This window comes from Callorhinus ursinus, unplaced genomic scaffold (genome assembly GCF_003265705.2).
Source record: "Callorhinus ursinus isolate GAN/ISIS: 27379988/994484 unplaced genomic scaffold, GSC_fseal_2.0 scaffold12, whole genome shotgun sequence".
Taxonomy (NCBI): Eukaryota; Metazoa; Chordata; class Mammalia; order Carnivora; family Otariidae; genus Callorhinus; species Callorhinus ursinus.
Window position 1 is genome coordinate 34,195,326 of NW_027397074.1, and position 26,434 is coordinate 34,221,759.

General features: G+C 36.8%; 1 protein-coding gene and 2 long non-coding RNA genes across 3 annotated transcripts in view; 1 reads left to right on the forward strand and 2 right to left on the reverse strand.

Annotated features, from left to right (window-relative positions):
* The window catches only part of AHR (aryl hydrocarbon receptor), a 47,916-nt gene extending 31,042 nt beyond the window's left edge, over window positions 1-16,874 (forward strand). The window contains exons 7-11 of the mRNA XM_025872983.2: window positions 1,456-1,658; window positions 2,361-2,470; window positions 3,126-3,267; window positions 10,170-11,403; window positions 14,363-16,874. Coding sequence (XP_025728768.1) covers window positions 1,456-1,658; window positions 2,361-2,470; window positions 3,126-3,267; window positions 10,170-11,403; window positions 14,363-14,509 — 1,836 coding nt within the window. The 3' untranslated portion in view covers window positions 14,510-16,874. The remainder of the gene's footprint in view (window positions 1-1,455; window positions 1,659-2,360; window positions 2,471-3,125; window positions 3,268-10,169; window positions 11,404-14,362) is intronic.
* The window catches only part of LOC141373867 (uncharacterized), a 420,551-nt gene that overhangs the window by 207,285 nt on the left and 186,832 nt on the right, over window positions 1-26,434 (reverse strand). The window lies entirely within an intron of this gene.
* LOC141373866 (uncharacterized) lies at window positions 372-24,731 on the reverse strand. The gene is made up of 3 exons (XR_012380241.1): window positions 24,584-24,731; window positions 11,747-11,859; window positions 372-503 (listed from the first exon to the last, which is right to left on the reverse strand). It is a non-coding gene; the product is annotated as an uncharacterized lncRNA (long non-coding RNA).

Sequence of the window (26,434 nt, forward strand, 5' to 3'; positions counted from 1 at the left end):
CTTATGATACTGGCAATTATTATTTTTCAGAAAGCAAAAAAGAAAACTGAAACCATTTTCTTTGGTTAGATTTGAGTATTTTTAAAACTCCTTTATTAAAATAATTTCATGATGGGAAGTAACCTAAAGATTACTTTTTTCAGATTTCCAATATCTTCCATAACTCAAAATCTCAGTCTTGTAGGAGGTAGTAACAAAGATGGAGTGAAATAACATAGAACCTTGTATTTTGCCTATTTTTAGGACTTTTTTAACGTGTACAACCGAGAATTTTGTAGCCCTATTTAGCAACAGAATGCTTACCCTCTTTGGATTTAATCCTTGCCAGAAAGAAAAATTATCATGGCATTTTCTACATAGCTATAGTAACTGCCACCTAGAAAAATCGTTGTATATTCATTATTGCAGAATTGTCACGTGGTGTGAGCTGCCGTCGTGCAGGCTGAACGTGCAGCTCTAGCAGGATACTTGCAGTGGTAGTGGTCTTTGTCCTTAAGATTCCGCTGGGTATCAAAAACTAATGATGTAATATATGGTGATTAACATAACAATAAAAAAATTAAAAAAAAAAAAGATTCCGCTGGGTACAGAAGAGAACAGAAAGCATGATCCACATTACCTTTGTGAGTTATCAGGAATTTGAAATAGATAATAAAATCTTAAATATTAGCAAACAGTGATTTTTGTTGATGTCTTTATTTCTGAAGATAATTTTCCTGACCCAGAGGTAGAATTGTGCTTTGAGATAGTCTTCCTAGTACTGATGATCAGTTAATAATGTATTTCTGAGATGGAATTTATATCATCGGGTCTTTTCTTCTTTGTGTTGCTATCATATACTGAGGTCAGAACCATTCCTCAGCGTGTTTAATACACTTTTAAGCAACTAAATTGGTCATGTTCACATTTAAATTATCTTTGTTTCCTCTGTTTTCTAAAAGTGCCCTTTACTGTTAATAGAGTTCTACATTCTTTACATGAATTTTATTATTCATTGTAGCATTTTAATAAAATTGCATTTTATCTCTCTATAAAAGATTACCATGAGTTATGAAACAGACAGTGAGCTATGGACTAGAGCTTATCTGAATTTGAATATTAATGTGTACTTAATGACTTTATCACTGTTCATTCATTGAGGAAGTAGGTACTGAATGCCAAGAGGAGGGGGGACTAGTATGCTAGGTGTGAATAACAGGGCAGTTGTGAGCTCAGAAAGTGACACAGGCAATTTTGTTGTGACAATTCCCTTGTCAGGCCTTTTAAGATAGTGTTCGTATGACCTTTGGGGATAGTTGTAATGGGCTTCCTGTGGAGAAAGGCATGAAAATAGCATTAGTCAGCCTCAGGAACTTTTATGGAATTACCAAGAGTACTGGAAATGGCCACAATAAGGCCTTTTGACATGCACACTATTAAAGTGTTAATTTTAATGAAGCGGTTTTGTTTTTTAAGGCAATGAATTTCCAAGGCAGGTTAAAGTATCTTCATGGACAGAATAAGAAAGGGAAAGATGGATCAGTACTACCACCTCAGTTGGCTTTGTTTGCCATAGCGACTCCCCTTCAGCCACCATCCATCCTTGAGATCCGAACGAAAAATTTCATCTTCAGAACCAAACACAAACTAGACTTTACACCCACTGCTTGTGATGCCAAGTAAGTAAAACTTTTGCAGTTTTATTTCATTGTTTGTTGCAGTAAATCTCTTTGCATGTAAAACAGAGTGTAGCTTATAATGTTTATTATTATGTGAGCTGTTACTTCATACTCTTTCAGTATAGCCTTTTAAAATAATTTCATCAGGCTCACAGATCATCTTATAATTTTTTACTTTTCACAATTTCTGTATCATAAAGATGAATTGCTTATATTAGTAAGATTCAGTATCCTGATGACATTTATTGTTGGTTTTTTTACATTTTTATAACATACAAACTTTGTTTGATTTTTAGCCCTAGAAGTTTAGTAACTTCCAGAAAATTCTGAAGTAGACTGTGATATTAGCATTCATATCCTATCAAAATGTATCATTGTTTTTCATCTAATACGGGATTGCAGATAGGTTTGAAAAACTTTGCCCCTCAAAATGGAGTATAAGCATTGTACATTTTTATTAAAGATTTTGTTTTATTTACATAATCTCTTCTGTTAGAGTCATCTTTAACCGTGCTAATTTTTGTGTTCTTTATTCAGAAGAAAACCATCTAAAGCTGAAATTAACAGCCGTAAACAAAAGAAAGCAGTTACATGAATGTGGTTAATTGTTTCTCCCTGCTAATGTAAAATTCTGAATGTCAAGGAAAACAGTGCAGAAAATAGCATATAACCAATTTCTTATTTTACCTTTTTTTTAAACAGAGGAAAACTTGTTTTAGGCTATACTGAAGCAGAGTTGTGCATGAGAGGATCAGGATATCAATTTATTCATGCTGCTGATATGCTTTATTGTGCTGAGTACCATATCCGGAGTAAGTTGTATTTCCTTATAAACATGCCTGGAAAATGGCATATGTTCTAGTACATATTTCAGAATATTACATAATGTGTTTAAGGCAACTATTTGAGTAAACTTACACTCAGTGTCATACCGTTATGATTAACCTGAATTACACTCTTTATTAACTGCTCTACAGCTGCCACACAAGAATATAGTAGTTTAATTACTATGAAAATGACCATTTGTCAATGTTTTGCTCAATTTTAATAGCATTTTGAATGGCATCACTAATTTATAAATCTGTTAATATAGATTAATATTTTATTACACAATTTTAAAGCATAAATGACAGAAATGTTCCCTTTTTAAAATGAAAATAATTTTTATCTTTGTATTTTCCCCAAACTGGATACTCTCTCTATAGTTTAACGTGTTATCAGAAGTTTCTGACCTAATCTTCCCTTTAACCTACTAAATAATAAATTTAGTCTGAAATAGAAAAAAATCAACTCTGAAGAACTGTTTCCATGCATTTTTTTAACATACTATGTTTAAAAGTTGTCAAGACATTTACCATCTCTGGTGATAAATGAAACACATCCAAAAGTGTGTTAGAGGGGCTGTGTTTCAGAGATTTTCTTTAATATGTTGATTTGGGGTTTGATAATTTTTGTATTTGATTTTAGTGATTAAGACTGGAGAGAGTGGCATGATAGTATTCAGGCTTCTTACCAAAGAAAATCGATGGACCTGGGTTCAGTCTAATGCACGCTTAGTGTATAAAAATGGAAGACCAGATTATATCATTGCAACTCAGAGACCTCTAACGTAAGTACGCAGACAAAACGTTTCATGTCTTCATTTTATTTCTAATAACACTATGGTTTATAAATCCTCTTACATGAAAACTTCCAAATAAATTCTATGAGAATTTTCTCTGAAAGTAAAAACTGAAAAGATAATCTGTATAGAAAGATGGCAAAGTGAAGGACATTGAGAAGATAGAATTGACATACATTATTGAACGACTAAATATATAGAATTACAGAAATAGAATAAACAATGAAAATTCCAGGGTTTTACTCTGGTATATGAAGGAAGGATGAAAAGCTAGTGCCATCTGTAAAATAAAAGAAATATAGAAGAATGCTGTGTTTAGTATATGCTTTCTAAGCGAGCAGTGGTTTTTAAGTTTCTTACATATTCTGTAATTGAGTGTTTTGTCAAATACCGTATTGCAGATATTTTCTCCACTCTAGAGAGCTGATGTTTGTATGTGCCCTGAGGTAAGGATCAACATGGATATTTTGCTTTATATGTATATCCAAGTGACTAGTAACATTTATTGAAAAGGACATCTTTCCGCCCCCCCCACACTGCATTTTAATTAGGGGGTTCTGTCTGTGGTTCTTTTTCTGGGTTCCATGAGTCTAGTTGTCTGTTTTCACACCAACAGCACGTGGTCTTCATTCTCTGTCTTTGTAGTAAATCTTGATCTCTGAATGTAAATTCTCTGAATGCTCTCCATCATGTTTGTTGAGGATTTTTTGTTGTTCTCCTTCAAGATTGTCCTGTCTGTTCTTTACCCTTTACATTTCCATATATATTTTAGAAATCAGTTGTCAATTTCCATCAGATATCTGTTGGGATTTTGAATGGAATTACATTGAAACTATAGCTTATTTGGGGAGAATTAACATCTTTATAATATTCTTCCAACCCGTGAACAGGGTGAATATATGTATGTATATAGGCATATGGGTACATGAGTATGTACCTATGTCTTTGTTTCAATAAGGGGTTGTATTTTTCTTACCCAAGTCTTAGGTATTTTTCTTCATTTTACTTCTAGATATTTGATGTGTGTGTATAGCAATTTCTAATTAATTGTTGATTTTTTTAAATATTGGCTTGTATTCAGTGACCTTACTAAAATCTACTTTTTCTTATAATTTGTCTGGATTATTCCAAATTTTCTAACACATACCATGTAATTTTTTTTCTTTTTAATCTTTAGACATTTATTATTTCTTAAAATTCCTTTATTGCACTGGTTAGGCCCTCAGTAAAATGTAAAGGAAATAATGATACCAGGTTTTATTTTTGTCATCTTCCAAGCCTAAGAGGGAAACCCTTTAATATTTTACTGTCGAGTATAATGTTTGTGGTAGTGTTTTCTTTTGCTATTTATACATATATATATTGAATTTAGAAGTTTCCCTTCTCTCTAGTTTACTAAATATTATCATCACGAATGGGTATGGAATTTTGTCAAATACTTCCTCTGGATTCATTGACATGATTTTTCTCTTTTGTGCTCTATTTTCTTTTTACTTTGTAAGATCTATAGTGAGTAAGAAACATTTCCTGATACTAGAAATTTGTGCCTTCTCTCTTAATATTGCTAGAAGGCCCTTAGTTTTTAGTCTTCTCAAGGATCCAATTTTTGTTGATTTTTCTTATTTAATGTTTGTTTTCTACTTCATTTTGTCTGATTATTTCCTTCTACTCTCTTTGGCTATAAATTGCTATTTTTCTAACCTTTTCTTTAAGCTATTAATTTCCCTGTAGGTACAACTTCAACTACAGTCCTAATATTTTGATAGGTCTTGTTTTTTCTATTCATGATTTGTTTAGAGTTACAGTGGTATGTACTTTATACGATGGGTATTTTCTAGTCTTTTTGTTACTGAATTTTAGGCCAATTCCACTGAAGTTAGAAAACATTCTCTGAGTGATTTCAGTTCTTTAAAATCTGTGGTAGCTTATTTATGATCTAACACATGGTCAGTGTTAGTAAAATATCCCATGTGCTTTCATTAAGAATATATGTTCTGTTGAATGTATGGTGTTCTTCATGTATCAGTGGTCTAGTTTGTGCTGTTCATATTTTTATTATTTGATTTTTGTATTTGCTTGTTCTGTTATTAAGAGGTTATTTGTTGCATTTTCTCATTACTAATGAGGCAGGACATCTTTTTATATCTTTCTAGGGCATTTTCCTTCTGTGAATTTTCAGTTCAAATCATTTGCCTGTTTTTTGCTGTGTTGGTTGGCTCTCTCTTTTGTTTTGATGTAGTCCCAATAGTTCATTTTTGCTTTTGTTTTCTAATTTGTTGGCATCTAATTTTCCTTTACTAGTCTCTTAAATCATATGTATTTCTGTAGTGTTGGCTGTTACTCTTATTTATGACTTTGTTTTTTTCTTTTTTTCTTGTTCCTGGCTAAAGGTTTATCAGTTTTCTTTATCTTTTCAAAGAACCAGTTTTTGGTTTCATTGATCCTTTTTATTATTTTTATAATCTCTATTTCATTTATGTCTACTCTGATCTCTGTTAATTTCCTTCCTTCTACTGACTTGGGGTTTCATTTTTTCTTTTTCTAGTTGCTTTAAGTGAAAGGTTAGATTGAGACTGGTTTCTTGAGATAGACCTATATCAGCATAAACTTCTTAGAACTACTTTTGCTGTGTCCCAAAGATTGTACACCATAAGTGTTTCCATTTTCGTTTGTCTCCAGGTAATTTCCCATTTCCTTTTTGATTTCTTTGTTGACCCACTGGTTGTTTAATAGCATGGTGTTTAGCCTCCCTGTGTTTGTGGCTTTTTTCTAGTTTTTTTTCCGTATAGTTGATTTCTAGATATATAAAAAAAAAAAAAATGCTTGATTTCAGTCTTAAATTTATTGAAACTTTTTTGTGACCTAAAGAATGTTTCATGTGTGTGTATTCTGCCTCTTTTGGATGGAATGCTGTGTGTATGTAGTAAGTCCATCTGGTCTAAGATATCATACAAAGCCACAGTTTCCTCATTGATTTTCTGCTTGATGATCTCTCCACTGATGTAAGTACAGTGCTAAAGTCCTACTACTATTGTATTACTGACAATTTTTCCTTGTAGATCTATCAATATTTATTTAATTTACTGCTCTTATGCTAGGTGCATAGAGGTTTACAATTATTATATCTATTTGTTGGATTGATCCCTTTATCATTATGTAATGCCCTTCCATATCTCTTATAGTCTTTGTTTTAAATTCTCTTTTGTCTGATAAGTATTGTTACCCCAGCTGCTTTTGTTTTGTTTTTTTGCTTTCCTTTGCGTGGAGTATTTTTTTTTTTTTCCATCCCTTCACTTTTAGTCTGAATTTGTCTTTAGGTCTGAAGGTAATCTCTTGTAGGCAGCACCTTGGAAGATCTTGTTTTTTTATCCCTTCAGTCACCCTGTATCTTTTTTTTTTAATTTTTTATTGTTATGTTAATCACCATATATTACATAATTTGTTTTGACACCCTGTATCTTTTGACTGAAGTATCTAGGCCATTCAGTTATCAATAGGGATGTAGTGATTGCCATTTGTTCATTGTTTTCTGATTGTTTCTGTAGTTATTCCCTGTTCCTTATTTTCTTGCTCTCTTCCCTTGTGATTGATAGCTTTCTTTAGTGTTACACTTGAACTCCTTTCTCTTTTTTTGTGTATATCTATTACACATTTTTAGTTTGTGATACCTTCAGGTTCATATATGACATCCCGAGTATATAGCAATCTATATTAAGTTGATGGTTGCTTAAGTTTGAACGCCTTGTCTAAGCACTGTTTTTACTATCCCTTCCATCTCTTATGTATTTGACATATATCTTTTGATTCCCTCATTTTATAGATAATTGATTTTACTACTTCTGTTTTTTAACAGGCATAAGGTTAAATCAGTCATTTACAAATGATTGATCAACTTCTATAGGTTTGTCGGTGAAATTTTTTCCTTTTGTAATTTTCTTCTGGTTATGCTCTAGTCATTTCTTTTTCATTAAAATTTTTTTAAATTTTTTTATTGTTTTGTTAATCACCATACATTACATCATTAGTTCTTGATGTAGTGTTCCATGATTCATTGTTTGTGCATAACACCCAGTGCTCCACGCAGAATGTGCCCTCTTTAATACCCATCACCAAGCTAACCCATCCCCCCACTCCCCTCCCCTCTAGAACCCTCAGTTTGTTTTTCAGAGTCCATTGTCTGTCATGGTTCATCTCCCCCTCTGATTTACCCCCCCTTCATTCTTCCCCTCCTGCTATCTTCTTTTTTTTTTTCTTAACATATATTGCATTATTTGTTTCAGAGGTACAGATCTGTGATTCAACAGCCTTGCACAATTCAAAGCGCTCACCATAGCACATACCCTCCCCAGTGTCTATCACCCAGCCACCCCATCCCTCCCACCCCCCACCACTCCAGCAACCCTCAATTTGTTTCCTGAGATTAAGAATTCCTCAAATCAGTGAGGTCATATGATACATGTCTTTCTCTGATTGACTTATTTCACTCAGCATAACACCCTCCAGTTCCATCCACATTGTTGCAAATGGCAAGATTTCATTCCTTTTGATGGCTGCATAATATTCCATTGTGTATATATACCACCTCTTCTTTATTCATTCATCTATCGATGGACATCTTGGCTCTTTCCACAGTTTGGCTATTGTGGACATTGCTGCTATAAACATCGGGCTGCACGTACCCCTTGGGATCCCTACGTTTGTATCTTTGTGGTAAATATGCAGTAGTGCAATTGCTGGGTCATAGGGTAGCTCTATTTTCAACTGTTTGAGGAACCTGCATACTGTTTTCCAGAGTGGCTGCACCAGCTTGCATTCCCACCAACAGTGTAGGAGGGCTCCCCTTTCTCCACATCCCTGCCAACATCTGTCATTTCCTGACTTGTTAATATTAGCCATTCTGACTGGTGTGAGGTGGTATCTCATTGAGGTTTTGATTTGGATTTCCCTGATGGCCAAGCGATGTTGAGCACTTTTTCATGTGTCTATTGGCCATTTGGATGTCTTCTTTGGAAAAATGTCTGTTCATGTCTTCTGCCCATTTCTTGATTGGATTATTTGTTCTTTGGGTGTTGAGTTTGATAAGTTCTTTATAGATTTTGGGTACTAGCCCTTTATCTGATATGTCATTTGCAAATATCTTCTCCCATTCTGTCGGTTGTCTTTTTGTTTTGTGGACTGTTTCTTTTGCTGTGCAAAAGCTTTTTATCTTGATGAAACCCCAATAGTTCATTTTTGCCCTTGCTTCCCTTGCCTTTGGCGATATTTCTAGGAAGAAGTTGCTGCGGCTGAGGTCAAAGAGGTTGCCGCCTGTGTTCTCCTTTAGGATTTTGATGGACTCCAGGCTCACATTTAGGTCTTTCAACCATTTGGAGTCTATTTTTGTGTGTGGTGTAAGGAAATGGTCCAGTTTCATTCTTCTGCATGTGGCTGTCCAATTTTCCCAACACCATTTGTTGAGACTTTTTTCCATTGGACATTCTTTCCTGCTTTGTCAAAGATAAGTTGACCATAGAGTTGAGGATCCATTTCTGGGCTCTTTATTCTGTTCCATTGATCTATGTGTCTGTTTTTGTGCCAGTACCATACTGTCTTGATGATGACAGCTTTGTAATAGACCTTGAATTCTGAAATTGTGATGCTGCCAGCTTTGCTTTTCCTTTTCAACATTCCTCTGGCTATTTGGGGTCTTTTCTGGTTCCATACAAATTTTAGGATTATTTGTTCCATTTCTTTGAAAAAAGTGGATGGTATTTTGATTGGGATTGCATTGAATGTGTAGATTGCTCTAGGTAGCATTGACATTGTCACAATATTTATTCTTCCAATCCATGAGCGTGGAACGTTTTTCCATTTCTTTGTGTCTTCAATTTCTTTCATGAGTACAGATCCTTTGCCTCTTTGGTTAGATTTATTCCTAGGTATCTTATGGTTTTGGGTGCAATTGTAAATGGGATCGACTCCTTAATTTCTTTCTTCCGTCTTGTTGTTGGCATATAGGAATGTCACTGATTTCTGTGCATTGATTTTTATATCCTGCCACTTTACTGAATTAATACCTATTCTTCTGAAACTGTTCCAAAAAACTTCCAAACTCGTTTTATGAGGCCACCATTACCTTGATCCCCAAACCAGACAAAGACCCCATCAAAAAGGAGAATTACAGACCAATATCCTTGATGAACATGGATGCAAAAATATTCTTCCCCGTCTTCTGTTGCTGATCTCTAGTCTATTTTTCATTTTAGTTATTGTATTCGACTCTTATCTCTTTGTTGAACTTCTCACTTAGTTCGTCCATTCTTCTCCCAAGTCTGGTGAGCATTACTTTGAAGTCTTTATCAGGTAAACTAGGTTGTTTCTGGTTTTGCCCTACTTTTTATTTGGAGCATATTCCTCTGTCTTCTCATTTTTGACTTTCTAATTAGCTACCTCTCCCAGTCGTGAAGGAATAACCTGTAGGAACATCTCCTGTGTAGACTGCATGTCTCTGGCACCTTTCGCAGAGTGACTGCTGCCATAGTGGGCAAAGAATCCTGGCTTGCTCTACATGGGGTGGGGCAGGGGGCACCCTGGCTGGGATGGTTAATTCCTAAATTCTTACAGTTTATGTGGATCTTTATTCCACTCTTTTTTTCCATAGGATGTCAGGGATGTAAACTGAGTGTGGAAATAATGACTGTACTAAGTTTGGGGGCAAATTCTAAATCACCTCAATTTGCCTAAAAAATTTTACAGCACTTCTCATTAGAAAAACATCAAAATTAAGTTCATGCTCTCAAACTCAATTACAATGTCTTTTGCTTGCTGTTTTTCTTTTAAATTTTTTATTTTAAAATGTTTATGATACAACTCTTCCTAACATACGCAGACTTTTTTGTCCCCAATTTTAGAGATGAAGAAGGAACAGAACATTTACGAAAGCGAAATATGAAGTTGCCCTTTATCTTTACTACTGGAGAAGCTGTGTTATATGAGCTAACCAGTCCTTTTCCTCCCGTGATGGATTCCTTACCAATAAGGACTAAAAATGGTGCAAGTGGGATAGATTCCGCTACCAAATCAGCTCTCAGTAAGGATTCTCTCAATCCCAGTTCCCTCCTGGCTGCCATCATGCAACAGGATGAGTCTATTTATCTCTACCCCGCCTCAGGTAGCACACCGTTTGAAAGAAATCTTTTTAATGAACCTGTGAATGAATGCAGTAACTGGCAAGACAATATCGCACCAATGGGAAGTGATGGTATCCTGAAACATGAGGAAATAGGTCACTCTCAGGAAATGAACCCAACACTCTCTGGAGGTCAAGCAGGGCTCTTTCCAGACAACAGAAATAGTGACTTGTATGGCATTATGAGACAGCTAGGCATTGATTTTGAAGATATCAAACACATGCAACAGAATGAGGAATTTTTCAGAACTGACCTTTCGGTTGAGGATGACTTCCGAGATATTGACCTAACAGATGAAATCCTGACCTACGTCCAAGAGTCTTTAAGCAAGCCCACCTTTGGGTGTTCAGACTACCCACAGCCACAGTCCTTGGCTCTGACCTCGAGCTGTGTGGTACAGGAGCCCCTGCGGTTCGAACAGCCGCAGCTGCAGCACCGCCCAGAGCACGGGGCCGTGGAGCGGGCACAGCTCTGTCAGAAAATGCAGCATATGCAAGTTAACAGCATGTTTGCCAACTGGAACCCTCAGCCATCCGTGCCTCGGAGTTGTCCTCAGCAAGATCTGCAGCAGTATAGTGTCTTTTCAGACGTCCCTGGGAGCAGTGAAGCTTTTCCCTACAAACCTGAGACCAGTCCTGTGCCATACACACAGAACTTTATTCCCTGTAATCAGCCTGTGTTACCACAGCATTCCAACGGGACACAGTTAGACTTTCCCATAGGGAATTTTGACCCATCCCCTTACCCTACTACTAATTTAGAAGATTTTGTCACATGTTTACAAGTTCCTGAAAACCAAACCCATGGACTGAATCCAGAGTCAACCATAGTAAGTCCTCAGGCCTGTTATGCTGGGGCCGTGTCCATGTACCAGTGCCAGCCAGAGCCACTGCCCAGCCGTGTGGCCCGCATGCCCTATGGTCCAACAACAGCGCCACAGCCATTTTTAAACAAGGTAAGGGTTTTATCGGACTCTGAATAAAGCCTTGCAGTGATTCTTCTCACATTACAAATATACATGAGTTATAAACTTATGTCTGTGACTACTTTTTTATAAGCCAGTACTTTTCTAATATTAGTATGTTACTAATAGATTTTTTTACTTGAGTTGTAAAGGAGAAACAAGTCAAAGGCTGAGGCAACATAGTATGTCAAGTTACCAGGTGAAATTAGTGAAAAGTAGATTGTTTAGAATCGATCCTTGGGTTTCTCGCTCTTCTTTTTAATTATATGGTCCTTTAAAAATTCAGAGTTCCAAAATATATTTGCATTTTGAAAAGTAATTTCTTTAGGGGTACCTGGGTGACTCCAGCTCTTGATTTTGACTCAGGTCATGATCTCAGGTCTTGAGATTGAGCCTTGCCTTGGGCTCCATGCTGGGTGTGGAACCTGCTTACGATTCTTTCTCTCTCTCTTAAAAAAAAAAAAAATTTTTTTTTGAGATGTTTCATTATGTTAATCACCATACATTACATCATTAGTTTTTGATGTAGTGTTCCATGATTCATTGTTTGCATATAACACCCAGTGCTCCATGCAGAACATGCCCTCCTTAATACCCATCACCAGGCTAACCCATCCCCTCACCCTCCTCCCCTCTAGAACCCTGTTTCTCAGAGTCCATAGTCTCTCATGGTTCATCTCCCCCTCCGATTCTCCCCCCCTTCATTTTACCCTTCCTGCTATTTTTTTTTTAATATATAATGTATTTATTATTTGTTTCAGGGGTACAGGTCTGTGATTCAACAGTCTTACACAATTCACAGCGCTCACCATAGCACATCCCCTCCCCAGTGTCTGTCACCCAACCACCCCCTCCCTCCCACCCCCCACCACTCCAGCAACCCTCAGTTTGTTTCCTGAGATTTAATCTTTTTGTATGGGTTATGGTCAATATGGTTGTGTTCTTTAAACGCCTTTTGTCCTTGGTGATCCCTGACTTCAGTCCTAGTTTCCTCAGTATTCTTTGGCAATACCCCCATGTTATCTGCCAGATCCTCAGTTTATCCTTTAAGGTGGAATGTTTTCTTCTGGCATATTTTTAAAAGGCCTAACTAACTTATTGGTTTTCTTACATGTGGTCAAACTTGACAGTGTATTTTATTTTTTAAATTTTTACTTATTTTTTTTTAAGTAAGCTCTGTACCCAACATGGGGCTTGACCTCACAACCCCAAGATCAAGAGTCACACACTCTACTGACTCAGCCACCCAGACACCCCTGTATTTTTGTTTTTTAAATATGTCATCAAAATCTTTCTACCAGCAACCACACTTCAAATCTAAAGTAATCAGTTAAAAAAAAAGTTAACAAGGATGATAGCTGCTCTCTACGGCTCCTTGGGAATGTATGTTTACATTCGTACTTTTCCATTAGAAAGTATTTAGTTCACTTTAAAGTATAATTAAGTAGGCTTTTGAAGAAAATCCTGATCCAAATTAAGTTCATTGGTCTCTATTTACTATATATTAAAGTTATAAATTAGCAAAAACGGTTCAAGTTCATATTTGTAATTGTTTATGACATTTTTCAGACATTTGGTTTGTCTGTAGATGAGCTTTGCAGCAGGAAATAGCAGAAGTTTTTCCTCTGATATATATCCAGTCTATCCTTATTCTCAACATTCTTCAACTATCTCGAAATTTAGTTTTCAGTTACAGTCTACCTCACTACATTGCTGTGATGTGGCATAGATAGGTAACTTGAGTAAACTGTTGACAAGTTAATCATGGAGTTTAAAATTCAGTTAATCATAGTTTAAAATTGCATAACCACAAGTTCTTCATTTTCCCCCTTTACTTTGGATTACTTCTTTATCAATAGTAAGGTAACAGGAAGGCTGTAGACCTATCTATATATTCCCCCAGGGAAGTATTTAAAATTTCTTATGTGGTTCACATTATATTTCTATTGGACAGCACTTCTTTTGACAATATATTTAGAGAGAATTGCTGGCACGCATCGTGTTATGACTGATAGGAGTCATTTGGTCAAAGCCTACCATTCTCTGAGTAACACCAACTTCCACCTGAAGACTCCACATGGCTGCCATTCATTGAAGACCCAGATTATGTGACTTTTAATATATATTTAATATGCGTTTTGGAGGATCTTTTAAGTCTAATGTTAACACTAAGTCTAACGTTACATTGGCTTTATTTGAAGCAACTGAAGGTATGATTTCAACCTATTTGAAAGTTTCCACAACTTTCACTATATACTAAAATTCAAAGGTGCTATTATCTATAAAGCCCTACAGAACTGTGTATCTGCCTTTTTTAGTAGCATTACAGACTAATTAGACTAATTTTATAGTAAGAGGATATTTGGTAACTTAATAAGTACTATTAAAATGGTCCTAATTACAGATTAAAAGCATATAACAAAAAATTCGTTTAGGAAATCCTATCCATCTCTGTAATATTTGGGGAATATTAAGACATCTCTGTCAGAACTGACCTCTTATGGAAAAGTCCTAGGTCTGTAGTCCAGTGTATTAATTTTGAATGCAGTCACTTCATTGGTACCCAGAACAATCTGGCGAAAGCAAACCTACGACGGATAAATATAACTGTGACTCATAGCTGGTACTCTCTGAGACATCAGTTCCTATCCAAACCAAAGGCAATTTGTTCATCAAATACTCTTCTAATGTATGGAGTGCTAAATCTGAGCTGAGACCAATGTATCACACATCAGATGTACCATCCAATGGAGAAACCAAAGGTTATAAATGTAACACATAATATGTGCTCAGTGGGTCTTCATGGAACGATTTAAAATGTAGCAATAGTAAAGAATTTGAAGTTTAACAATATGAAGGCAAATATTTTAAAAATGCATTTTAATATATCATTTAGTGGCTTCAGATAACTTGCAAGATCTAATTAATCACATTGCTATTTTGTTTGCAGTTTCAGAATGGAGGAGTTTTAAATGAAACCTATCCTGCTGAATTAAATAATATAAATAACACTCAGACTACCACACATCTTCAGGCCCTTCATCACCCATCAGAAGCCAGACCTTTCCCTGATTTGACATCCAGTGGATTCCTATAATTCCAACCCCATTTTAAGCACCTTGGTGTTTGGATGAGTTTGCAGTAGATTACAGAATAATAAAACTCTCAGTGTTGGTCATCAGCAAGTTTAGCTGGAGGCATTGTTGTGTGTTGTTGTTTGTGCTATTTTTCCAAACCAATGTTTTTAAGAGTTAAAAAAAATTATCAAAAATAACATATCCTAAAGTCATTAAAATAGAAAGTGTGCTGCCCAGAGGGTGAGAGTCCATCTCTATTTCACGTGATTCTGAGTACCAGGGAATATACAAAACTTATTTAAGGGAACTTTAGGACACTTTTAAATTTCTGTCAGGAAAAAAAAAAAATGAAATACTTTTGAGTTTTCAACTTCTACATTGTCAGTACGCCAAATACAAAATTAAACTTTTATTTTTGGCTTCAGCTTTTATCTCTGATGTTAAAATAAGTAGTGTGGTGCTTTTATAAAAGATAATCTCAGTGCTTTCCTCCTTCATTGTTAATATAAGTGCCTCACAATTTTTTATACCTTTAACACTGTAGGATGTATATTTGATAGAAAATATACCTTTTTTAATAGCATTCTACGCACAAATATTATTTGTATTTCTTAAATTCAGTCATTTTTATTATTCCAAGCATGTTTTAACTGCACTACTCACCCACTTTCTTCAGGAAAGGGCAAATAATGATTGAGAAGATATTTATTATATAATCCAGTTGCTTCTAGACTCTAAATGTTGCTCTGTGCCTTATGTTGAAAAATTTTGAAAGCAAAATGTGTTTCTGAATTATTTTTTGATCATATAAACATTAAGACCACAGCACTAAAATTTCAAGTGTTTTCAGAAGAGAGATACTACCATTTAACTTTGCTAAAATCTCTGTGATCGCTAAATGTTGCAATGTGGAAAAATCTGCTTGAATGCAACCATGTTTATTAACTTGCAATGAGGAGAAGTAGCTTTATTTCTAGCTCTTTAATTAATCACCCATTTCAATGTGTATAAATTTTTAAAAACTATTTTAGATCTAGAATGAGCTTTAAGGTATAATGTGTTGACTTTATAAATTTCACTTCTTAGTACAGTGGAAACTATTTGTTATTCTCATATTTGAGGAGTGTTAAGATTGAATATAGCAGTGTTTGATGCAAAGTATTGTTATGAGTGAAATGAATGGTGCAATTATAGTTTATAATGAACAAAATTATTTGTAAAATATTTTCAATCTTTCATTTAAAAAGTCTATACCCTATATATGCACCTAATTTGGGTCTTACATATTTTATCGGTGCTTTTTAAGAAATCAATGAATGCAACTGCTTTTACTTTGGTATTAAGACAACCATGCAGTTCTCTTAACTTCAAACATTATGTTGTTTATATGATATGACCTTTATTATCAGTAAGGCAAATTAATCACCCTACCAACTTTACCATCCTTGGGTGATTTTTTAAAAATCCCCTTTTCCTTAAATGTGACATCTGAAGGGCAGACACAGATTGCATGTAGTATATAAAAACATGATGGAATCTCAAACTGAGATGTAGTATTAAAATACAATATTTTTCACTTTTTTTTAGTAAATCAATGTATATAAAAGTGGCTTCAGACAAAATATGTCAGTTATATGCGTTCTCAAAATTTTCAATCTGTAGCATCAATTTAAATGTTGAAAAATAAATTTAAACCATTTCATAATTTGTTTTCAGCACGAGGTATCACTGAAGATTTAGAGCAGGGTCTGCATTAATATTCCATTTTTTTACATTTAAGCCTTTCATTAAAAGTCTTCATATAACCATTTTTGTTAGTCTTTTCCACATGTTTTTGGGTGAATTATTTAGCAGATAAATAGGCTTATTTTAAATTGTGAATAGGATGACAGTTATGCACTTATACAGTTACAAAATTTTGAAGCAATACTGTATATTTTTATCTATATAAAATAACTAAAATGTATCTAAGAATAATAAAATCGCATTAAACCAAATAACACGTTTGTCTGTATTGCTAAGTGCCAAAGGATGCTGTGTGTACGTGCTCTAATGAGGGATTCATTTTTACATGATGTGCACTTCTGAGGATATGGATGTGTCTAATTTGAACTTCTATACCAGTTTGTTGTTCTAGTGTCTGAAGATTTACCAGTGTTTCAATGTATTAGGAAGCTTTCAATCATTACTATGCTGCACCATCTCGTGTTTCTCAGTATCACCAAATTTTAGGTAGATGTTTTCATGGCTTTTCCCTTTTCTTCAAAATGTTACTGCTTACCTATGCCATGCATACATTTTTGTTTAAAATATGATTTATAACATCCTTAAACAAAATTGTATACAATAATATATGGTAATAAAATAATCACTAAGTATAAATAATATGTTTTAATGTAAATTTTTTCTGGTCCATATAGAGGAAATGAGCATGTTTAGTATAGTATTATAACTGTGTTAGATGAAGGCAATCTACAATATTTAAGGATACATTAAATAATTCATAAACTTTTTTTTTTAAGATTTTATTTATTTATTTAACAGAGAGAGACACAGCGAGAGAGGGAACACAAGCAGGGGGAAAGGGAGAGGGAGAAGCAGGCTTCCTACAGAGCAGAGAGCCCAATGCGGGGCTCGATCCCAGGACCCTGGGATCGTGACCTGAACCGAAGGCAGACGCTTAACGACTGAGCCACCCAGGCACCCCAATTCATAAACTTCTTAGAAAGTTCTGCCCCTGGATATTTTAGCCTTTACCTGAATTTATATTTTTTATAAAAACACCCTTCAAATAACTTCATAGATTAAAGTGCTTCTGAAATAGAATGTTCTTTTAAATTTGTATTAGTGTTATAGATGTGATGGTGTTAATATCTCAGATTAAATTTTAAAATTCCGGGCGCCTGGGTGGCTCAGTTGGTTAAGCGACTGCCTTCGGCTCAGGTCATGATCCTGGAGTCCCGGGATCGAGTCCCACATCGGGCTTCCTGCTCAGCAGTGAGTCTGCTTCTCCCTCTGACCCTCCCCTCTCTCATGATCTATCTCATTCTCTCTCTCAAATAAATAAATAAAATCTTAAAAAAATTTTTTAAATTCCATTTTAATATTTTAAGAGTATTTGACAGATTTTTAAAACAACTCATCATGTGCTTAGATTAGAATAAGTATGGCTCAAGCCTATATCCTCTAACAGATACAAATGACATGATAAGCCTTCAGTGTCAAAACATTGACCAAGAATTCTGCAGTTAGAATTATTTGAAGAAAAAAAGGCTGATAAAAATGTTTTCATTCTAATAACATTATTCTTACATTAGTCTTATGTTCAGCCTTTATAATTATTAGGGATTTTTGTCAACATCTCGATACATAAGCCTAACAATTTAGTACCATACTTAATTCTGAACACTTTAGAAAGACTCTTTTACCTAAGAGTTACATAAAATACTGAATTTTAACCATTTGACTGGAAAACATCCAGTACAAATCCAGATAATCATATTTCTGATCTTTGCTTTCACTCAAATGGCTTCTATTAGCAGGAATGACTTCAACTTGCCCCCTTTCACCAAGCCTACCAGACACGGACCCAGCAGTGTTAGCTACTCATGGGATAATAAATAAATACGTCACTAATTTTTCCCCCAGTGTCTGCAGATGACTTTGCTGGCAGTTTTACTAATAAAATTGAAATCATCAAAAACCCTAACATCCTCAGGGTGTCTGCACCTTCAGCTCAACCACACCACTGTCCTTGATCTCTGAGGCTCACCCCCAGTATGTGAGGAGAGGTTCCCCTAACTCCAAGAAGAATGCCCTTCCTTTCCAAGTATTGTGCATATTTCTCCATCTGGTCTTGTCTCCCCTTCTCCATAAACTTCCCTGGGTGCAGGTTCTCCCTCCATCCTGGAAATAATCACTTGACCCTGCCACCTTTTATTATTAAATTCTTTTATCTCCTTTCTCTAAAACAATTTTTGATCTCCTGAAATTCGGTTTTATTTTCCACCCTTCCTTTACACTGCTTTGTGGAAGTTCACTTCATTCCCTCCTTGCTGTAAGCTGATTTGCTGTGGCCCAGCAGCCAAGTTGAACCCTCAATGCACTTTTTTCCTCCCTTAGTTTCCATGACATTAATTCTCCTGCAATCTCCTATCACTCCCTCTCTTTCCTTTGTTAGCTAATCTCCTCCCTTCCCATCTAGCAACAGGCTTAGTTCTGACCATTTGTGACGTTTTTTTTTCTCTATATACTGTACCTTTGGAAGCACATCTATTCTGTTACTCCTGCCTTTACGAATTGCTTCAGAATCTGTTACCTCACCTCTAAAAAAGGGGGTGAGATAAAAAGACACCTCATTACTGACTGACATTTGTGGAACATCCTTTTCCTCTGAAAATGTAGCAAAGCTAAGCACACAGACCCTGGAGTCTCATTCCTGGCTTTCCACATGTATGATAGGAATCGCTGGGAAGGTTTGTTACTCTCTGAGTCACAGTTTCTACAAAATAAGGGTAATGGTAATACCTGCCTCCATGGATTGTTGGAGAATTCAATAAATAATTTATGTAAAAGTATTTAGTTGCCAATGGCCAAAACTGGAACAATTTGAGCAACAAAATAAATAATAGCATTGGATTAAAACCCAAAGAATAAACATCCATGAGTCCATCCTCTTACTATATATAAAGTGATTAAATACATAAATAAGTGAGCAAGAAGGGGTAAATCTTCCTCACGAAGAAGCACAAGTATTTGTAGATATTATACTTTCCAATCGATGGAGTTTAATACCTCCTCTTGCTGAGTAGGGGCTAAACTCAGCAACTTGCTCCCCAAGAACAGAGGAGAAAGGGGGGGATAATGAGTTTATAGAAATCTGGCAAGCACTGCTTTAACCTAGTGATGGAGGTTGACATCACCAATGGTAAGTCATTGTAGCCTGTTCTCCCTGAATGATGCTATGATAAGCACACTTCCACTCTATGGTATCTTCAGAAACACATAATCCCAGTCTAATTGTGAGAGAATATCAGACAAGACGCAAACTGAGAGACATTCCACAAGACTCCTTGGAGTATTCTTTAAAACGTAAAGGTCAAAAAAGCAGAGATGGGGACACCATCACAGACCAAAGGAGACTAAGGAGGCATGGCAACTAAATACGGTATGGCGTCTGGGACTGCATCCTGCCCCAGCAAAGGGACAAAGCTGCAAACAAGGGCCCAACTGCACCCAAAAAAAAAAAAAAAAAAAAAAAAAAAGAACAACTGCAGAAATCCCAATAAAGTTTAACAGTGGTACACAACTATGAACTAATTTCCTAGTTTCACCAATGTCCCGTGGTTGCGGAAGACATTAGTGTTAAGAGACATTCAGGTTGGACGAAGGGAATAAAGGAACTCTGGATTTTTGCATCTCTAAATTAAATCTAAAATTGTTCCAAAATACTTGATTTAAAAATCATTTTCCTATAAAAGAAAAAACAACACACAGTTTGTTGATTGCCACATAGTAAGTACTCCATAAATACCTGCCATTCCTCTTTCCCTGTGATAGCTAAACAATCTCTTCTCGGAGATAAATCTTGTGCATGACACCAATCCTTCTCATTCTGTTTACTGAAGATTTGATGAATGTCTTGGTTTTTCGCCTCCAGAGTCCTTTCCACTTTTACCTCCTGACATCATCCTTATCACTGATCCTTCTAGCCTTATTTCTGTAACTCGTACCCATCAACTATAATAGTTTATTTTCCATGCCAGGCTAGGACAGCCACACGTCAGACTTGGAGCATTTGTAAATGTCTCAACCTCTGTGAACTTGAAGCTTCCTTTTTTAATCACTCTATCCTCTCTCCTTTCCCAATCCTGTCTTCTTTGTTTAACTAGCTCTTCACCCTCTAGTGATCTCCAGTCCCCAGAGGGCATATTCTATTATTCTTTTTCAGTCCAACAGCCTGGACCTCACTATCAGGATTTCAGCAATACTGCTGCTTGTATCCTGGAATTGCTTACTTCCTTATTGGTAACGGCCGCTCCAATCCATAGCCCTGGCCAAAACACCTTCTTTTCCTAGTAAGCTGGAAAAAAGTAACAAAACTGAAATTATTGGTCTCACCACAAGCTTTTACCATGCCTATGGCAGAGACCGACAATTACCTACACTGAGAGCATTTCTCCTGCCTTCTTAGTCAGAGAACCCTGACTTTCCTCTGGTCACACTGAGGGAAAACAACTGTTTTCCAGCCTCCTTCATGGACAGGTTAGCTAATGTGAGTTTTGGCCAAATAGGGGAAACGAACATGTGTGTGATACTTCCAGAAAGGCTGCTTAAAGAGACCTAATGCAGCAGCAAGGAACCCACTCTGCCTTTTTCCTTTCCTCTGCTAGCCAGCGCATGGCAAGTGATGAAGACAAGAGCGAGCAGCTCTCTCTTGAACTGGGAAAACAGAAGTTGGTAACTAGAAAGGTAAAGCAAAGCTAGGATGAGCCAGTGTTCCTCATGACTTGGAACCGCCAAACCACTCCTTGTCTGCCTACCTCTGGACTCCTTCCCTCCTTCCTTCCTTCCTTCTCGCTCCCTCCCTCTCTTCTTTTTCTATCTTTCCAGAGAGCACATGTGCTTGTGGAGGGGGGATGGGACAGGGGGTGGGGGGAGAGGGGGAGAGAGAATCTTAAGCAGGCTCCATGCTGAGCATGGACATGGGGTTCAATCTCACAACCCTGAGATCACGACCTGGGCAGAAATCAAGAGTTGGACACTCAACTGACTGGGCCACCCAGGTGCCCCCTGGACATCTTTTATAATAAAAAATAGACTTCTAACTCAGTTAACACATCTTTCTAATATCTACCCCACCCCCACTCAGTAGCATCCTCATCTCTCTCGCTACGATGACATTCTCTCTAATTTGACTGAAAATAGTCTGATACAAGTTTCAGTTTTCTACTCTTTGACTTGTACATTTCTTTCAACCATCCTCTCAGATTTCCCTTATTCCATTTCTCTCATCTTCAGTGCACTGGTTTCTTCAGCATTCAAGCACAATCCATTCACTCCTAAGAAAAAGAAATCAAACTACTATCTCACGCTTTTGTTTTTCGTTTGGCTTTCATTACATCTGAAGAGAGCAGCTAAGGCTGGTTTGCTTTTCTTCATTATGGACCTCTTATCAAATCTTCACACTCTGAATTTCACTATTTCCAATTTTATGGGTACAAACGTGCTATTAAGTCACAAAGTTTATCGGCCTTGATACTTTCTTTCCTTGAGTTCTGTAAGCTTGGACTTGATTTTCTTGACTTCTGCTTCCTCTTGGTCCCGCCCTTCCACCTTATGTAACTCTCGAGACCTCTCTTCTGAGTCCCTGTCCCAGACTGTTCATGGTATATTTTGTATAATATATGGTATAGTTTTTAAATACCCTACCAGTACCTTCAACTGTCTTTGCACAAAACTGAACGAACCATTTTCCCTCCTAAGTCTGGTGATTCTCCCATCATTTTTGTGTACACCTCCATCTCTAGGCTTCTACTAGCCTAAACCCAAATCCTCATATCTTTCCCTCTCCATTACCATAGTAGTAATGGACACTGGACAATGGAATCTTCTGCTTCCCTACCTAAAAGATCTTAGACACTTCTGACTGAAATCATAGTTAGGAACTCAGCTAGAATGATGTGCTGACCCCCAGCAAGAAAAGGCAGATTAGCAGAGAAGAATTTTCTACATGAGATAGGAATGGAGTGTATAGGAGTTACAAGGATTGAGGAAGTTTTAAAATTAAAAACATGTTTTTAACAAGCAAGGGTTTGGGAGTGGTTGGGGGGGACAAGGAATCATTCATTCAATGAACCTTTAGCTAACCAGTGATATAGGGAGCAATTCTAGCTTGAAGCTAAAGCATCCAACTGAATACTTGCTATTTGACTCCCTCCTGATGGGACCCATCTGTGTCCCTCACATATGGTCCAGGTCCTTGAGACTTGGTGTCTCTGGTTCCAAAAGAACCAGAAATAGTGTATTTTACTGGGTGTTCACAGGCCATCTTGCATCTGTGTCATTTGGGGAGTGCTATAAAAATTAGAATTCTGAAGACACTCCATGCTCACTCAATCAGAAGTCCTGAGAATCCTATTGTTAACAAGTATCTCTGATGATCTGTATGTACATTAAAATGTGAAAAACAATAACGTAGTCTTATGATAGAAATATTAGAGTATGGAGGCTATCCTAGACTACCTGGTCTTTGGGATCCTGATTGACCCTCTGACTCTCACCTGAGAAGCAAAATCACCTCATTAGGTGAACTGCCCTTCTCTCCTAATATGTGATCTTTAGAATATCAACACTTCCTTGGATAGAATTTAAGTCTGCTCAATTAGCTTTCCTGTGCTGTTAGGTTTAAACTCTGAAAACTCCACCCTAGGCAGAACCAGTTTTGGCTTCCTTCCCCCACCTCCAACCTCACCACCACCATCTTGGACAAGATCCACAGCCCCTAAATGTTTCTGATACTATGTTTCTGATACTATGCCCTCTACCTCCAGCAAAATTTTTCAGGAAGGGGGGAAAGACAGAATTCTATTTATGGTGTCTGATGTATAGAGTTCTGCATGAAACACCTCACATTTTAAGACCAACTAGACCTATGAAGGAACACACATTCACATATAGAAGAATTAATAGGAATCAGGTATTAAGACAGTGGAAAACAAATGAATGGTCTCCGATATGACTGCCTACTTCAAATAACTAACATACTAACATAGGGGGAAAACATTTTTGTTATTTGTGGTACAAAAGTTAATTGAGTATCAATGATAAAAGTTACAAGTTAATAGATTTTACCTTGATATAAAGAAGACTATTATTGAAAGATGCTTGGTGGTGCATGGGTGGCTCAGTGGGTTAAGTATCTGACTCTTGATTTTGGCTCAGGTTATCACCTCAAGGTCGTGAGATCGAGCCCCTGGTTGGGCTCCCCACTGGGCATGGAGCCAACTTAAGATTCTCTTCTCTCTCTCTCTCTCTCTCCCCCTCCCACCCCCCTTCTCTCCTTGTCAGAAGGAAGGAGGGATGAAGAAAAGGGAAAAGGAAAAGGAAAAAAAAAGGATGGATGGATGGATGAATGGATGGACGGACAGACGGATGGATGGGAAAGATGGATGGAGATGAAATAGATGGGTTTGAAATCTAATGATCTTCCCTGTCTCTAGAAATGATAATTTCAAATTTATGCTGAGAAAACAATTCAAAATTCCAATGTCATATAAACTATCACTACTAAAATTCCTTCTGAGATTCTGTGATTCCATGACTTCTCTGTTGGTATGATCTTTGAGATGATGTATTTTATGGCATCTGTTTTATGTTTGAAAAGAACAAAGGCCCAGAGACTATCCTGTACAAGTTTCATAGTTGGTGATAAAATGACCTCACGTATCTTGAGTTCTGGTCCAGTATTCTTTCCCCGACACAAGAAGTTGGCCTTATTTCCACTTAGGAAAATCAAGATTCTCAAATACCTTTGTTAACCCTGATATATTTGTTTTGTTTTATTCAGAATTATAGTGTCAGGTAATGCTGGATATCCCAATGCTTGAAGAATGTCTATAAAACTATTCTCAACTCCATTTTCCCATGATGCTGTATCTTTAAAATGTTTTAAACTACCTATTTATTGACATTTTAGGGTATTCAAGTCTAATTTGGGGACTTTGGCATAAATATTTAGAACTGAGACTGAAATCTGTGTTATAGAATTAGGTTAACATCATTAGAATTTACCATCCACTCTAAATGACTATCTATTTTTGTGGGTATGAATTTCTGTTGCCCTTGAAGCCACTTCCCTTCCTCCTTATTATGTCTCCTGACATGTAAAAAATCCAAACTAGCTGTCTTTGAATACTGACTGAGTCACCGCACTTAGAAGAAGGAAGTTTTACATTATTGTCAAGAACTGTGAGTGGCCTGAGATTTGACCCTACATTCAAGCTAACAAGTGATCCAGTTTCATCAGTCTCATCAACGCTGGCAGAAAGACCTAGGACACCTGCATCAGAGGCCAAGTGCAGTTTATTACTTACAACAATAGCTGCTCTTCTGTCTGCTGGTTCCTCACAAGGCCAGCAAACCTCTTCACCGGCACTGACAGGAAAGGAACCCTGAAGAGAGGGAGTCCAAATCTTCTTGAATGGTGGTCACACACCTGCTCTGAAGGGAGACATTACCTGTATCTTCTAAGGCTGGTCACTACGCAAACATCTTGAAAAGACTGTTCAGAACACAAGCAGTCAGTACCTTCTGAAAGATGTGCAGAAATACAAGAAACCCGCAGAAACTTGTCTCCATCAGTTATGACTGGTTCTGCTTGCTCTTTCAAGCATACCACTTGACTGCCTCCCCATTCTTAACCACAAAGACAACTGTGTTTTGAGGTGGATAACATGTCAAACCAGAAATATTCTCTATCCTCAAAAGATATTATTCTAAAGCTCCCTGGAAATTGTTCTGAAACCCTGACTTTAAGATTCCATCCCAAGTCGCTGTCCCAAGGCGATGTGCCAGGGTACATTATGTTTGAACTGTGGCTCTGCTCTCTTGCTAGATGTGTGATATGAGGGGCTTATTTAAATTTTCTGTGCCTTTACTTCCCTTCTTTGTAAAAAGAAGATAATACAATGAATGACTTTATAGGTTCCTTAGGAGAACTATTGAGATAATACATGTAAAGTGCTCAGCATACTCACTGGCACGTGATAGGAAGTGTTAAAGAATTCTTAGCTCTTATTTTTATTATTAAATAATCTTATTATTATTTTTGGAATCTGTATTAGCTATGGTAAAGACCAAACTGGTATAATGAAGAGACTAAAAACGCATTGTGTCGAAAATAGACACTTATCTTATATAATTAAGTAGGCTTTGCTCCACAAAGTCACCCAGATGGGTGGGCCAACCCTTCCATCCTCAATATGTTCTAGCCATTGTCTTTTCCAACCAGAAAAAAAGGAAAAGAAGGAACTTTTCAGGCCAAGGACCTTTGAGAAAATAAGCCAGAAATTACACACATTACTTCTGCCACATTCTGTACCCATGAACTTAGTCATGTGGTCACACCTGGTTGCAACCATCTGCCCAAATACAATTCTGTTTCTATGGAAGAAGAACAAACAGATTTTGGTGGACATACTTAAAGTATTTAGTAAAAAATAAATAGCACCTCTTTTCCACTTGAATTTTGAAGCTATTGAAAATAAGAACAGAGTATCAACAGAGAAAAAAATTGTCATCATTAAGCACAATCGTCCAGCAGAGATCTCCTACTCTATTCCCCAGTCTTCAATCCAGACCTTAGAATAGACTATTCTGGGATGCTTTGAGTTGGCAAAGCCTGCCCGCTTTTCTATGTCACTGCCTTTTACAGTCCAGATAGAGAAAAAAAGGCAAACGATCAAATGTTTAATGCCCAGGACCACTGAGAGATTTGTTTCACATATCTGAAGAATGTGGACAGCGGCTGTCACCCACTCGGCCTTTCTGCTGTGGAGAGAATCAGGAGATAAGGCAAGATAAAATGCTGGTCAATCAACCGTAGGAGCAGATTTACAGCAGACGGACTCGCTCGGTATAGAAGTAGAGCCTTAAGATCAAGGGATGACGACTAGGAATAAGGGCGTTAATCCCGTCTGCCTCAACAGACGCTCTGACATTTTCTTCATGATCATTCTCTTTGACCCTGCTGATATAAAATTCCTTGCAATGTCCATGAAGTTGTCTGGTTTAGGCCCCTCTAATATGCCCAATCATAGTTGTCTTACATATTCTACTGTTTCCTATCCTACAGATGATCTGTTTTCTTTGCTGGACCGGAGTAAACCAAAAGAGGGCACAGTGGGAAGACTGGAGAGCAGCTGCATACAGACATGAGAAACATT